General features: G+C 57.0%; 3 protein-coding genes and 3 pseudogenes across 3 annotated transcripts, besides 3 other annotated features; all 6 read left to right on the top strand.

Moving 5' to 3' along the window:
- Tc00.1047053510627.230 (dispersed gene family protein 1 (DGF-1), putative) lies at window positions 1-2,092 on the top strand (the record flags this gene model as incomplete). The annotated part of the gene is made up of 1 exon (XM_813538.1): window positions 1-2,092. A coding segment is annotated over one exon (2,092 nt), but the record flags the coding sequence as incomplete, so codon positions are not given.
- Window positions 1-15,991: part of a sequence feature (areas not merged during assembly with more than two copies in the genome that could not be assigned to a particular haplotype) that runs on past the window's edge.
- On the top strand, window positions 5,032-8,442 carry Tc00.1047053510627.215 (annotated as a pseudogene).
- Tc00.1047053510627.200 lies at window positions 9,316-11,436 on the top strand (annotated as a pseudogene).
- On the top strand, window positions 12,837-12,980 carry Tc00.1047053510627.195 (annotated as a pseudogene).
- Tc00.1047053510627.190 (mucin-associated surface protein (MASP), putative) lies at window positions 13,305-14,228 on the top strand (the record flags this gene model as incomplete). Its single annotated transcript, XM_813537.1, has 1 exon — window positions 13,305-14,228. One exon carries the CDS (start codon window positions 13,305-13,307, stop codon window positions 14,226-14,228), a length of 924 nt encoding a protein of 307 aa, XP_818630.1.
- Window positions 13,544-13,713: a microsatellite.
- Window positions 13,968-14,000: a microsatellite.
- On the top strand, window positions 14,879-15,718 carry Tc00.1047053510627.184 (surface protease GP63, putative; the record flags this gene model as incomplete). Its single annotated transcript, XM_813541.1, has 1 exon — window positions 14,879-15,718. The coding sequence occupies one exon, from the start codon at window positions 14,879-14,881 to the stop codon at window positions 15,716-15,718; it is 840 nt and encodes a 279-aa protein (XP_818634.1).

The following is a 15,991-nucleotide window of genomic DNA, read 5'->3' as shown; positions in this document are numbered from 1 at the left end:
TGGGGTGCCTGACGCTCATGGCCAGGCGCTGCGGCCGATGGACTACAGGTCCGCCGGCATCATCGGGGAATTTCTCCCCGTGGCGTGTGGCGTGTGCGACGCCGACGTGCACTGCTTTGGTGCTGCGACGAGGACGATGTCGGGATCGTGCGGCTGCCGCTGTGCTGAATGCGGGTACGGGCGCGACTGCCTGCCGGTGTACCTGCCGCACGTGGACGGGTGCAACCGCACGTCTGGCATGCCGCCGCTGAGCCACACAGCGACGCTGACGGAGACGCGCAGCCTGACTTCAACATGGACGCCGAGCCAGAGCACCGAGCGCTACAGTCCGCTGCGGTACGGGCCGACGGAGACACTGCAGGTGACGGAGACGGTGGCGTTGCTGCCCACGCGGACCCCGACGGCGTCGGTGAGCAGCACGCTGTGGTGGAGCGAGGTGGCGTGCCCGACGCTTGCCGTGACGACGACGGCGGCTGGTGGGTGCCTGACGCAGAACGACATCCGCGGCGGTGGGAGCGCCGTCCCGACGCGGCTGATGGTGGCGCTGCCGCCGCCGTTTCGATGGGCACGCGACCCGCAGCCCAGCACGCACCTGAGCTTTGTGCCGGTGTCGACGGTGCAGCCGAGCGGCTTCGGTGGTCCGTGGGGAGCGATGCTGAGCAACGGGACGTGGGTGCGCAACGCGACGAATCCGTCCACCGTCCTGGAGCTGGCTGTGCCCGTGCACCGCGGTTACTTCACTGCTGCCGACGAGACGATAGTCATTCGCTGCGACGCTACGGCGGTGTCCGGCGGCTGCAAGGGCGTGCTGCTTGGGTCCTTCACGATCAGGTCTGACACGCTGCCCGCCGCTGCCAGCGCCCTCTCGGCGATCACCGGCGTTGCGGCGGGTGCGGCGGCTGTTGCCGTGGTGGTGACGGGCGGGCTGGGCTCCATTCTGGAGATGCAGGCGCTCGGCGTGTTCGCGAGGATGCCATGCGCCTCGGCGCAGGAGCGTGCGAGCACCGTTGCGCTGCCGTACTTCCTGTCGGTGTTCGCTGCCCTTGACCCGCTGTGGATGGTGGTGGGCAACGCGCTGCTGGCCGCTGCGTTCGGGTGCGTGCACTGCGGTGTGACGGCGGCCTTCCAGCGGTGGCGCGGCGTGGACGCGGCGAGTGCGTGGGCGGTGATGCGCTTCCCGAGCCTAACTTACGTTGTGGCGCACGCGATGCATCTCGGCATCTTCTTCGGCTCCGTGCTTGCACTGGCGATGCCCGACGCCCGCGTGCAGCACCGCGTGATCGGTGTCGTCGGCGTGCTTTACGGTGTGGCGTTCCCTGCTGGCGTGTGCTACTTGATTGCCCGCCACACGGGCGCGAGCTTCACGAGGTACTGGCAGTTTTCTAGGAAGCCGCTGCACGAGCGCCTGCTGTACCCCGTCGGGTATTGGCACCCCGCGGCGCAGCAGCGGATGTACGGCGGCATGCTGACGGACATGAGGGGCAGCCGCGTGTACTGGTGCGTGTTCCAGCTGTCGGTGCTGTGCGTGGTGGGCCTGACTGCGGCTGTGCAGTCGCCCGTGGGAGGTTGCCACGTCCAGTACTTCTGCATGGCTGCTGTGCTGGTTGCGGGCGCGGGCGTGGTTGCCTTCACGAACATGATGCGCTCGTCCTTCCTGACGGTGATGCACACGGCGAGCTTTGTGCTCCTTGCGGCGCTGTGCGTGATCAGTGCGGCCAACCACCTTGCGCCGAGCGACGGCGGTGCGAGGGCGTACGCGGCGATCGCGCTGCTGCTGACGACTGTGGTGCTTGCGGTCACTGTGTACAGCGTCGTTGTGTGGTACGCGGAGGACCGCCACTGGCAGGAGCTGCGCGAGCCGCGGCGTGGCGGGCTGGAAGCGCTGCTGCGCGATGACGTGGAGAGCGACGAAGAGACGCAGAAGCCCCACGACATGACGTTATCGTCGTACGCCTCGGGCACCACCGTTACGTCGTCGTACCGACCACCCGCAGCGCCGCAGCCCATGGCTGGTGACACCCGCTCAGACGCACAGAGCCTGCTCGAGTGTGCATGGAGTGCGAGAGGCAAAATTGATCACGCCCTCCTGTGACGTGCAACACGTGGAACTGACAGGCGTGCGGTGTTGGTTGATGGGGGGAGGGTGCGGAGCCACAAATGTGCTGCGCCCCACAGCCAGCCACCGTTAACCGCACCGACGGTATTGTTGATTGTTGTTTCTATCGATGTGTTTCTATTTTGAGCGGGTGCTTCCAGGAGTTTTTCCCGTTCCGCGATGAATGTGTGGAGGGGGATTGTACTGTCGCCCTTGTTGCTCCTGCTGTTGTGTTGTATCGGACTGTAATTTCGTGGAGTTGCGTGCGAGGAGCTCAAAGTTCATTCTGTGCAATGGAGGAGGGATCCAGCGAACCGCCTAGTGGAAGTAATGAATTGCAGCTCTGCCTTACCGTGGGTTTCCATGCAGGAGACATTACAGTCCTCAGAAGCAAAGCGGCGACAGAGTAGTAGCAGGACTCCAGGTTTCCAGGAACGCCGTTGAGCGGGATTATGTATTGAGGCGCGACGCATTGCCGTGATTCCGGGCTGCCCTGGTGTGTGCGAGTGCAGCGGGGGATCGATGTCTCTTTAGCGGTGGAATTGACGGACCAGGCCATCCCAGTCACCTTCCACAATAATCCTTGAGCGCACCGCCGCCATGGCTGTACCCCTCAGGTGTGCGCGTGGAACGTGGGAGCCTTGGATGCTGCGGCATTGGGATTCGTTGCCCGCTACGGCCCGCGTGTTTTGTGTGTGCAGGAGGTGTGACGGCCACTTCCGGCAATTTGCACATCCCTTCACGGCGCGGCCTTTGATTGATTTGGCACACCGCATTCCACAGGCAAGGGATATTGTCGCGGATTGGCCACGCTGGTACGGGGATGCCTACACGAGGAATTCTTCTTTTTTAAATATTTCCCTCCGGCTTTGCAAAGTCCATGCACCACAGCAGACACAGAGGGGTGTGGTATTAGCATGGAGAGTACGATATTCACCGAGACTCTTTCCACGGCAGCGTGCGTGTCTGCACCTTCTCGTCGAACCGTGGAAGCACGCGAGCACACGTCGACGGTTCTGGATCACCTGGTGACTCACATTGTTGGCGTACCCTTTTTTCTTGCCAGCAGCACTGAGGGGCGCGCACACGGATGCGGTTTGTCCTTGGCCACTGCGGCGTGCCCAGGAAATAAGCTTGTGATGCATAAGCCAAGGAGGCGTCCGACCTCGCACAGCTCACAGACGCATGGAGCACCGGCATCGTCGCATTGGCCGGACGTATTATTGGTGTCCGACAGCTCAGGCCAGGAGCTCACCGCTCCACTGCAGCAGGCGACTGGGAACCCACGCGCACGGGATCCACTGTCACTCGCAGGGAGGAGACTGCGCCAGCCCGCTCCCGCACCGGTGTTTCTCACGAATACGGATGGCTGCTGCGACCACTGCAACCCGCCATCCCACGCACATGCCGTTGGCGCGGCGCGGATGCCGCACAGCAGGCACGCAAAGAACTTCGCACGGAAAAGCCATCTCCTCCTGCTGGACCCCACACCGCCACGATCCGATGCCCGACAGACTGCCCGGTGTGCGGCAAGCACTGCAGCTGCCGCACTAGTGTCGTGACGCACATGGTCAACGCCCATGGCATTACGCGCTCCCAGGCGCTGCGGGAATTTGGCTTTCGCGGTGAGTCGGAGCCGCCAGAAATCCCACCGGAACCACCGCCCAGCACTTGAGCGAGGACGAGAGCGAGAGACGGCACGCCGATCGCACCTCCGCCGCAGACTGCAGAGCCCATGCCGAAGCCACTCCCATGCAGTTTTTGCACGGTGTCGTACGAAAGGCAAGCCGGAACCGTATTTTATCTTTGGCACTTCCACAAGCAAGAGTTCCCCCGACAAATAGGAGGCGTTGCCAGGAATATGACGGTCTGACGGCATCCACCGCGCTCGAATGCACGTACTGTGAATTCAGAGCTCAAGCGAAAGCGGGACCACTATCCCGCATACGGGCACACGAACACTCCAGCACAGCGCTACCGTCGGCACCGAATAAAGTGGCACTTCATAGGTGCCCTTAATGCGGCAGGCAGGCGGGCAATGCCGGGGGATTGACCACCCGCACCCGGCACAAACACCCGACAGAAAGAAAGTCGTGACACTAAAAATGGAGAATGAATAACCACGCGCTGCAAGGCTCGAAAATTCGCATGAAGAGCATCAAACCAACGCAGAACCCCGCCTCCGCGCAGGAGGAGAATGCCACCGAGAAACAGTGCAGCGTGTGTTTCTAAAATGGCACGCACACATGCATTGATTAGCGTCACGCTGTTGCCGATTTCCCGGCGTCAGAGGGCTCAGGCCGCCGAGAAGGCGCACGTCGCTCGGCGACGACATCCCGCTGCGACCACCACCAGTTTGGTTTTGCCGTTTAGCGTGCGGGTTTCCGTGCCACAGCAATGCCTGACTGACCCGCTACCGCACGGCACGCCACGGGCATCTGCCGGACATTGTGGATACCGGTCGACTGGAACTGTGCGGAGAGGCAGGTCTGCAGTTACTCCGCTGTCCGGCTCCCACTTTGGGTGCCGGGGCTCTCGTTCACATCTTTAATCATTGGGCCGACGTGCTCTGCGATGGTGGCTGGCGTGTGGGTCTTTGTATTTACTTGAGAAGGCACGAGGAATAGTAACAATATATATAAACAGCGCTGAATAGATATTAGCATCGACAACTATATACCTATCTGTATGTACAAACACAGTTAATAGAATATCAATTCAATAAACCAAGAAACCAGGCAATCTGTCGAATTTTAGGGGAAGGAAGGGAGATATCCACATCTACACATCATCAGCAAATAAATTATCACTTTTGTAGTCATACCCATATCGTTATGCCTATTCATTGATCGTTGCTTATTTTCATATCTATATTGCTTCATACATTTTTTCCATCGTTTTTTTTCTTAATTGTGGCATTTTGCCTCCGTTGTGTTATGTATTCTTCTCCCGTGAGTTCATGCTTACGTTTTTAGAGCGCATAGGCGTTCCGTCCCGCGGTCAAGGTTTCATATGCACTGAAGCACCCCATCGGACAAAAAGTAGCAAGGGGCTTGCGAAGCCCATCTCAGTTGAATGATTGTTGCTATCTTGTTTGTTCTCCTGAGGAGCCGCGAGGTGTGATTGCGTTGCCCTGCCACCCAACACAATGACAACTTTCAGCGAGCACTTTGCAGGCCCATTGTGCAGTTATTATTGAGGTGCACTCCACACCCGCATTTTGGGAGTGAATGGACGGTGTACCCGTAGAGGATGCTGAGGGCGGCGTCAGCGAGGCATGGGATAACATGTACTCCGGAACAAGTGTGTGGCGTTGGCCAGAGGAGGCATTGTGTCAACGACATCACTGATTGATTGCCATTGATTTTGGGGCTTTGGTATTCGGAGCCTTAAGGACTGGAACGCTGCTGGCTGACCAGGTGCCACTCGCCATCCGATCCCTCCTGGATGTGGCTTAAGAGACGGTGCGGGCGCGTGCGGCGGGGGAAAAGGAAGTAGGACATTCTGTGGACATGCACGTGGACGCGTCAGAGCGTCACGATATCCCTCAACAAGTGTGGAGCCTCCGGCATGGTGCGTTGATCGTCCTGATTAAACTGCCTGGGGTGGAGGTGAGTGCGCTGACTTCCGTTTCACCGATATTTTCCTTCAGCTGACAGGCTGCGCAGCCAACGTGGAGGGACATCATGCGCACCTGTTTCCGGCGTGCGCGATGCCGTTTCCCACAAATGAGGGCGATTTCCCTGATGATGTGCTCCGTCGTCCTCACTTGATCCCTTGACGACACGACGCAACGCGGGGCTGGTGCTGAGCGACGAAAGCCTTCCGTCTCGGTTGGAACCAAAACGGAGAGCCCATGAGGAGACATGCTGCTCGCGACCGGTTGATGCTTGGCCTGTGAGGAGTCTGTTTGCCACCGTGGAGCATCTAATTTGCTTGATTGCAGCGCCCTCCACAAATTGCACGGTTCTTGTGCTCCTGAGTAGTGCCGATAAGGGCGGATTGCATGGTGGTGTTTCATTGCTGGAAGGCTCTGTAAGGAGGAAAATACTGTTCTTTCTTCTTCATGGAGGAGACGAATCCGTTCTTTGATTGAAGTACGAATGCCTTGTTGCAGCTCTTGTTGGCCGTTGGTGGCTTTGGTGTTTATTCCAATCAATGGCTCTCACTGGCGGCTCCAAGGCCGAATATCGACGGGTGTCGTCGTTTTTGGTCCCACGTTGCTTGGCCCAACAATAAAATATTTGTGCAGCTGGACAAGGAATTTCCAGTGGGCGTGGACCATGTTTTGCAGTATATGCCCACAACGGCTGCTGACCGTGCTGGTGGTTGTTGCGTCCTGTATGACTCTGACAACGTTCTTGCGGATTTCACTATGTTGCGTGCAAATGATGTTACATCTGTGCCTCGTCGTGTGGCAGAGGCCTGAACCAACGGGGGGTAGAGTGTTGTGATGAATTCGAGCACAGACAACCCTCGCGTTGCTCATCGTTGTGCTCGTTTTCACTGCGGTCTTCGACGTGGGAACATTTTATTATTGTGTGCGGTATGGGGATCACACATCCGCTGGCGTATCGCAGTTTGGCGGTATTTGGTCAAAGGACCCTGTGGAATAGTTTGTGAGGACGAGGGATGAAGGCAGGACTGTCATGCCCGCACAGACGGAGACGAGAATGGGATTTTTGATGTGCCCTGCAACACTGCGCTCGATTGCGCCATTGGATGCGTGCAGAGCAGGTGGCTCTCCGGTGTCTGTTGGCTTCACGGCCAACCCGCTGGCCCCCTCTGAAGGGCATTCAAGAGCATTCGTTATCTGAGGGAGTTTCTGCTGTGTGGTCCGCACACTGCAGTGCCCGCTCCATTGGGCTTTTTCTTCGGTGAGAGGATGGTCTGTTGCACTTCTTGGGCTTCTGTGGTGAGGGAGGGTCGCGGGGCGACATGCCCACCGTTTCGGTGTTGGCGCACCGCGTACTTGTGGCCGCGTTACGCAGGAGGCACAATCATCTGTAGCAGGATGAAAGCGACGTGTTCTTGACCCTTGCCAGCAATGGACGGTCTTCCTGTTATGTTGTTCGGGTGTTTCTGGAGGACAACGACTTTGCAAATGGTTACGAGGGATGTGTGGCAGCAGGGATTGAGTGCCGCTTTGGTTTTTTCTGACGGGCTGTGTCGAGGAATTACAGGCGCTTGCAGATGTTGTTGCCGGTGTGAGGGCAGGTGTTTCAGCCACCCGAAGCGTGGCTGTTGGGAAGACGAGTTTCACTCTTGCAGCTGAGGCAGGCATCGACGAGGCGAATGTGCGGGCCCACCACCCTACTTTCTGTACAGTTTTGTCGCGACGACTGGATCTGATTGCCAGCCACGTTGGGCCATCGCCATGTGGCCGCAACGTTGCCTCGAAGAGGTCGAGAGGCCGAAGAGCACGGCGTTTGTATTCATCCGTGGAGGTGTCACGGAGGGGAAATGCGGGTCCTTCGGCGTCTGACATCTCGCTGCCTTTTGACGCCATATTCGGTGAGTCTGTGGGCGCTGTATGACGCTCCTGCCTTTTACTGGATGATTGGAGCTGCTGAGATGCGGAGGGCATTTGCTGCACCTTCCTTTGGTATCTTTGTCGCACGCCGTGTTCGAGATGGTTTTCTATTGCTGCACTGCATGGGGTGCTGCAAGGCACTGCTTTATGCCATGCGGTGGAAATATTTAGCGTCATTGAGGTGCCCCCAGAGGGTGGGAGTGGCGATCCTCCGGCGCGGGTGATCGTTGACGGGTTCACACGCCCCTTTGGACTTGCTGTCCCTTTGTTGTGCGTTCATGGACTGACCACGGATATTGCAGAATATATTCAGGCCGCTGCAGTGCTCCATGCATTCAAGGTGTTGTCCTCCGCGCCGTCAACCTCGGCAGCTGACCGACCGGTGTCTTTGAAGGTTTCGGGAGGAGGATCAGTTCAATTTGTTTTGCGGCTGGAGTCAATTCCTCCATTTCTGTCAGCTAGACACGCCCACACCGTCACTTTGCTTTTTTCCTTTCAATGGGAGGAAAGGGTGGTGACTAGCCTCGAGAGACGGTGGCTCTTTTCGTTTCAATCGCTGAGTGATCGGTCAGCGGCAGTCGATGCATCAGCCCCTCCTGAGGGTCGGCGACAGACACTCTGTGGCCGAGACTATTTGGATGGGAGTTCACGGGGCGGAATCCGCGCTTTATTCCCGTGCTTATGCCGACGGAATGTAAGTATTTGTCTCTTCTTGTGATGCCTCGGATGTGCCGTGAAACTACATTGAGGAGAGCACGAGGCGTTAGTGTCCGTGTTATTTTTTGGGCGCCACTGCTCTTTTTGGGTGTGTGATCCGACTGTGTGGTGGGTCGGTTGAGGGGGAGGACGTGGATGGGCCGCGCCTACCCGACTGCTGTGCCTTATTTTGCTGAACGCCCTGACCGAATTGCTGGTCCCCTTTTGCTTGCTTTACCGGGCCTGGCGACCTCTTGAGGAGCGGTGCGACGGCGTGGACTGTCGGGCTGCTGAGGAGGCCGTGGCTGCGCGGGATGTCCTGCGGTACTTTTTGCGTTTCGGGACTACTGTAGAGAAGAGGACATTTCATGCCTCCTTCACGTCCAGGAGAGTCAATGGAGGGATCACGGTTGTGGGATATCACTTCACGAGAGCCTACGCCCGTTGGTCGCGTCGACGGTGCGCTCTGTGTGTCTTCGATCCCTGCCGGAGCATCCCGCTGTTTTTGTTCCGGTGAACGGGAACATCCACCGACACGCCGAGCGGGTTGCGGGGATGTTGCGGCGGGGAACGCTTTAATAGAGGCCCTGCAGTGAGGGAGCGCTGCTTGCAAGGATCCCGCAGCACTTGGGATTTTTCTTGCACTTACTTTCTGCTGGCTGTCTGTTGGTTGGTGCCGTTTGCCGGAGGGTGTATTGGCCCGTGCGCAAACGTCAGTGTCTCTGCTTCTGCCTGCGGCCCCACAGTACTTGAGCCGTTGTTGACGGGGAGAGTAATTACTGTAGCGGTTACGACGACGCTGGTGTGTTACACTGTGGATGGCGGCGCCACCCTTTCTTCTGCCACGCTCTGTTTTGGTGCTTTTTAAATTTTAATTTGATTTCCTGCGCGCAAACACACTCAAACTGGGAAGGAAAACAAACGCTAATCGATACTGTGAAGTTGGAAGGCACTGAAGGACCAACAACAGCACACACAAACACATATTTATATGCTCTCACGTGTTGCTGCTGTCATGGCACCCCGCACACACAACCGTTGCCGCGTGACCGGATCCAGCGGAAGGAGGAGGGAAAGAAGAGAGAGTGAGCCGCCGAGGCCCAACATGTTGCGGCGTGTGTTTACTTCCGCGGTGCTGCTCCTCCTTTTTTCTTTTTTTGACGTTGCGCTGCGGTACTTGTGGAGCCACGCCTGCAAAGGAGAATGATGGCAAGAATGATTTAAGAAGTGTTTCAGGAGCCGGAGAGGCTCGATCTATTTTTTTCACAGACGAAGGTGTTGCAGCCGAGGGATGAGGTTGTTCCAGGTACGACGAGGGATTCATTTGTTTTACCCTTTCTCGTCAGTGCTGGTGGAGTAATTGCTGCTTTTGCTGAGTGTCACATTTGGATGCCGAATATCAAGGTGGTCAATTAACTAAGCCCTTTTCTTCCGATGTTGTTGCGGGGTACATTGACCCTGCGTAGAATTCTTCCACTCTTGTTGGTGAGGCCAATAAAGTATACATGGAGGGCACAAACTGTGCTTGGTGCAGCGGAGGGAAAGGAGGGTCTGGGTGTTGCGCACCACTCCACAACAGTCACGAAGGGCCACGGAGTGTTTCTTCTTGCGGGAGGCTCGGATGTGTCCTACGAAGGTGGGTGTTGGAGAGAGGGCGGCTTGGAGCTGCAACTGGTTGTGGGCGATGTCACGAATCCCACGGGTGGCAAGCAGAGTGGACGGATCGAATGGGGCGGCCCCAAACCACTCTCGAAACGGATCTCTTCTGCTTCTCACGAAGGTGAACGGACGGAGTTCATTGCTTCCGGTGGCTCAGGTGTTGTGATGGAGAATGGCACCCTCCTGTTTCCACTGATGGCGAGGAATGAGGCAGAATACGTTTGCTCCATGACCATTTACTCGACGGACAACGGCAGTAACTGGGCGCTCTCTGAGGGCATGTCCCCTGCGGAATGCCTTGACCCCGCGTCAGCGAGTGGGAGGGATCACTTCCCATGATTGTTGACTGCGAGAATGGCCGGAGGGTGTACGAGTCGCGTGACATGGGGACAGCGTGGACGGAAGCCATCGGAAAGCTTTCAGGCGTGTGGGTCAACGCAGGATCGGGAGACTCTCAGAAAGAAAGCCTGCGTGTGGATGCCCTCATCACCGCGGCCATTGAGGAAGGAAGGTCATGCTGTGCACTCAGAGAGGGTACGCCTCGGTGGAGAATAGGGCCAATCCGCTTTACGTTTGGGTCACGGACAACAACCGCTCGTTTTATGTTGGGCCGGTTGTCATGGACAGTGCTGTGAATTGGGAGCTCGCCAGCACCCTGCTGCACTCGGACGGGGATTTGCATCTTTTACAACGGAGGGGCAACGGTGAGGGCCGTGTCATTTCACTTTCCCGCCTGACGGAGGAAGCGAATGCAATCAAGTCTGTCCTCAGTGCTGGGGTGCAAAAGGACACTTTCTTCTCCAGCGTGTCAATACCCACGGCGGGTCTGGTGGCAGTTTTGTCCGATGCGGCCAGTGATGGCACGTGGAACGACGAGTACCGTTGCCTGCATGCGGCGGTGACGAATGCAGTGAAGGACAACGATGGGTTCCGATTCACGGGACTTGAGTCCAGGGCAATATGGCCCGTGAACACTCGGGATGATAACGTGCGTCATGTATTCTTGAGCCACCACTTCACAATTATGGCGTCGGTGGCCATCGAAGAGGCTCCGAGTGGGAACACTCCTCCACTGACTGCGGTGCTGGCGAACACCGCGTCCAATCGTACCATGGGACTGTCGTGCGGCCACAATAAGAAGCGGGAGACGGCGTTCGAAGGCACGACAACAACACGGAGGAGCACTTGGGAGCCGAAGAAAGAGTACCAGGCGGTACTTATGCTGCAAGGCAACAAGGCCTCTGTGCACATTGACGGTCAGTTGCTGGCGGAATAGGAAGAGGTGCCGTTGACAGGTCAGAAGCCACCTGAGGTCCTGAGGTTTTGCTTTGGCGCGTGCTGTGGGCACTAATCCCCTGTGACGGTGACTGACGTCTTTCTGTACAGCCGCCCACTGAACTCCACTGCGATGCGTGCACCCAAGGACAGGGCCCCCGCTCCGACGAGGGAAGCGGCTCCGACACCACCCGAGAAGATTCGAGTATTTGACAGCGTCAGGGAGCACATTGCTGGGAATATTACCGAAGAGAAATGAATGAGCACCACGCCCTGGACACGAATTCCCATTACAAATAGTCACCTCGCAGGGTGTGGAGCGGCGTGAGTCCCGACGACCGCCTCGCCTCTCCCAACGACGTGGAATTGACACTTCGTGATTTAGGCGCTAACAACACCGTGCGTGTGTGCGTGTCCTGTGTGTTGCTGCTTCTACTGGGGTTGTATTTGGGTGGTGGCAGCTTTCTGAGCCACGGAGTGCGGATCTGCGACGCCTCACGGAGAATACGCGCCGCACTGCCCACCCTTTTTCACTTATCTTTTATTTCTTTAATGTTTTTACTTTTAAATGTCTTTTTAATGCAGTTCAGCTGGAGCAGTAAGTACTGTTGTTTCTTTGCGTGATGTTCGGCTGCTGCACACTGTAATGAGCGACGTGTTTCCCGCTCTTGTTTGCTTTTGTTTTTGCCCACACGCGGTGCCGGCCCTGCGGCTGCGCGTTCCACGGACTGCACGAAACGAGGTTAGGACGAACAGGCCGGATGCCGCATGAAATGTGAGGAGAGTTGTGTGGGCTGGTGGAACAGTGCAATCTCTTTTATTTATTTTAATTTCCCTTTTTCTTTTCCTGGTGCGGGCAATGTGTATATACACACGGTCGCTTCTTGCTGCGTGGCACATGAAATAAAAGTCCTGCCGCATCAATTTTTCCATTAATTTTTCGTTTTATTTTTGGGAGTTATCCCGGACTCCCACCCTTTTCTTTTTTTTAAATCCCCGCGGCTTGTTTCTGTAGTTGCCGTATCTGCTGTCACTGTGTGTCTACTTGTCCCGTTGACTGTACCTCTGCTGGCTGCGCTGTTGAAATGCCCCCACTTCCTCTTTTCTGCCAGTGGCACCGATGGTCCGCGACGGCGATTGTTTCTGTTCCCCTTTGCGATGGCAGGAGGGTGACTGAGCGGCGGCCTGCTGAGTGTGCTCGGAGGGAGCGGACTGTGTGCGCCGTGCCTCATTTGTGGGTGTGGGACGCCAATCCGCCGTTGAAGAGAGAAGTAAAGAACTGCGGTATTTACTTGTATGTGCCCGTCCCTCTCTTTGCCGCCGTGTGTGTGCGGTGCGCATGACTCTATCCTGCGGTGCGACGCCGATGGCGTTCTCTCTGCATATGCCTTATGCATGTGCTGTGCAGCGGACTTCTCTTCCACATGACACCGCCCTTGTGTGTGGGACAGTGAAGGGAGTGGAGATGTGTGAGGGAGTGAGGGTGGCCGTTGTTTCCGTACATTTGGATCTTCAGACACGTGGCACCACTCGGCCGCCTCTCGCAGTTCCCAGGCTGTGGATTGAGAAGGTGTGAGGGTCTGCTCCAAGCAGAAGGAGGACAACGAGATGCAGTGCATGACGGCCAACCTGATCCGCGTGTGGTTGCGGCGCATGGAGCACGTGCGCCAGTACGCGTTGGGCGTTGCGCTCATGATTGTGGAAGGCGGCACGACGTTGCGGCGCAGCGGGAACGCATGACGGACTGCCTGTGCTGTGAGGGGCGCGTGTTGGAGTGAGCGTGGCGTGCCTGTGAGGGACTGAGGAGAGAGGGAATAACAGTAGTGGTGACTGTGGGAGTGTGAGGAACGGTGCACGGGCGAGGAGCGCCCCTCTTTTTTTGCTTTTATTGTTGTTGAGCCGCGCCCACCCAATTGTTGTTGTTGTGGTGTGTGACTCTCATTGCTGGATGGGACGGTGCGTGGTTGCGTGACTTTTCTCTCCTTTTGCTTTTTGCGTTGACGGGGGTTAGTTTGTGCTGAAGTCTGCACGCAAGTGACAGGAGTGATGGCTATGACGATGACTGGCCGTGTGCTGCTGGTGTGTGCCCTCTGCGTGCTGTGGTGCGTTGCCGGCGGTGTTTATGCGAGGGACGTTGACACCAACGCACTGGGTGGCTGCATGGCGTCGGGAGTGTTGGGTGAGAATGGATCCCACATGCCTGACGGATGTAATAAAACTGCGATTACGGTGCCTTTGCGGTCAGTACTGCCCATTACTGCCGTCGAAGCCTCGACTGGCGAAAGTGTTTCTCCTTCTGGTCCTGCTGGTGTCGTGGCTTCTGGTTCTTCTCCTGGTAGTGGTTCTGGTGCTTCTCCTGCTGGTGGACCTGCTGCTGGCGCTGGAGGTCCTTCTCTTTCTCCTGCTCCTCCTGCTGCTGGTGGTGGTTCTCCTGGTGGTTCTCCTGGTGGTGGTGGAGGCAGTGGAACTTCTGCTGGCGGTCAAGGCACCGGTGGCGTTTCTTCTGGTGCTCCTGGTGCTCCTGCTGTTCCTGGTGTTAATTCTTCAGCTGGCCGAAGCGGTGAAGCGGTGCCCTCAGGCAGTAATCCATCTAACACAACAGGAGAATCTTCAACAGGAGATCAGACGCCTGCTGCAGCAGCGGCTCACAACCCCTCGCCACCCGAAGGACCGACAGGAACGACATCCGGCACTGGACACAAAGGACAGGAAAAAAAAGAAGAGGAAGAAGAAGAGGAAGAAAATGAAAAGCAGCAGCAAAGTGATGAAACACAAGTCCAACAACACCAACAGCATGAACACCCCGCGGAAAACGGCGAAGAATCCGCGAAAGATAAAAACGCCCTTCGCACAAATGCCACCGCAAATACAGGCGACAGTGACGGCAGCACCGCGGTCTCCCACACCACCTCTCTTTTGCCTCGTCTTCTTTTTGCGTGTGCGGCTGCTGCTGCGGTGGTGGCCGCGTGAGAGTGAGTGTGAGAGAGCCGTGCACCGCCCGCACACACTCGTCCTTCTCTCTCTGTGTGTGTCCCCTTGCATGGACTCTCGCCCTCACCTCACCCCACGAGGCACACACAATAATGTGCCCATTGTATATATGCATGCACACCCATGCAGGCCCGTTGGTGCTCTCTTTTGCACGACACGCACCGCTGCCGTCCTGCCTGGCTGCATGGGCGGAGCACCGTAACTGTTTCTGTTTTGTTTCCATTGCATTGAGTGGGCGACCTCTCTCTCTCTCCCTCTGTGTGTGTGTGTGTTGCTTTACGGGAGTAATGAGAGTGTGTGCGCTGGTCGTCCCACGCTTTTTTTTTGTACTGTTTTACTTGTTTTGTGGTTGAGTGCACCCATTCCACACTTTTTCGATTGGCAGTTTGGTTTAACTTGGGGGACTTGAATCTTTTTTTTTGTTTCATGTTGTTTCTATTCTTCTGAGAGTGTCAGTCTCTTTAAATCTTTTCAAGCCAATTGGCTTTTCTTTGAAATACGCCATGCTTCAATTGATCGACGCCACCCCACGGCCTCTAGCGCTGTTTCTTCTCTTTGCGATGATATCTGCGATGTGATTTTCAGCGGTTGCTTTGTTGTCTCCCTGAAGTATTCCTGATTCCTTGACGATGTGGTCTCCTCCGACGGCGAGGTTTATCTTGTTTACGGTGGGGAGAATGCATCTCAGGGCGGAGGATGCGTTGCAGGTCTGGAGCTTTGTTTGGAAAGACCGATGGGTGCCCATAGGCATTAAGGCGTCAACAACGGACCCGTGTGACAGCAGGAGTCACTGCGTCTTCTTTTGGCGTTGCACAGTAAATTCTTTGGACGGCGCGTTTGGCTCTAAGAACGGTGCTTTGACCTTTGCGCACGGGAACCTCCTTGCCGAGGAGACTGTCCCTGCTGCTTTCAAACTGCATGCGGATCGTCTGCTCGTGCAGGCACTGGAGGGTCCGCTGACTGCGTCCCATTTGCCACGGGAAGCGTTTGCAGTCGGTTCACGGTGCCTGCTGAGCATCCTTCCACTGGTGTTCCCAATTCTGACACGGCGCAGTGCGTGGCTGCGGCGCTGGTGGTGTGTGGGCACTGCGGTGCGCCACGCTAGAGGATGGCCATCATGTCGCTGGCGCCATGCAATTTGCCCGTCAGTTTTATTTCACGGACGCATCGCCGCGCACCTGTTGGCCCATGCTCTCGGGTTTAACTGCCCGCACACGGCAAGCCACAGCGTGGTGAGGAATGCTATTGGTGTGCGCGGCAGAGCGCTGTCGGTGGTGGTGCACTCAGCGAATGCCGCGATGGCTGCGAGGGAGCACCACGACTGCGACGACATTGATGGCATGGAGCTGCAGGATGAAGATGGGGACGGGAGGACGCTGGAGTCGCACTGGTGGCGGTGCCACGCGAGGGATGAGTGGATGGCACCGATTGGGGGCGCCGGCTGCTGCAGAGGAAGTGCTCCGCACTGAACATGAGTGAATATTCCCACATGCTCTGAGCATTGGGCGTTCCTGTCAGATGCTGCGCGACGGGACGGTATTCCATTGGTTGCCGTGTAGACTAATTATCCATGAAAGCTCAGCCAAACGCCCGATGGACAGTTGCCCCATCACTGATCCCGCACTGGATGTGAGAAATGGTGCTGACGCTGTTATTTGGGAGGGGAGAACGTTTGTCTGCGATGCCTGGGGATGGGTCCTCTTCGTGGTTTCTGGACACGCTTCCCACCAACACGACGGATG

The sequence above is a fragment of the Trypanosoma cruzi genome, genomic scaffold (assembly GCF_000209065.1).
Source record: "Trypanosoma cruzi strain CL Brener 1047053516801 genomic scaffold, whole genome shotgun sequence".
In the NCBI taxonomy this organism is placed as follows: Eukaryota; Euglenozoa; class Kinetoplastea; order Trypanosomatida; family Trypanosomatidae; genus Trypanosoma; species Trypanosoma cruzi.
Note: the sequence above shows the minus strand (reverse complement) of the source record. Positions and strands in the feature narration are given on the sequence as shown.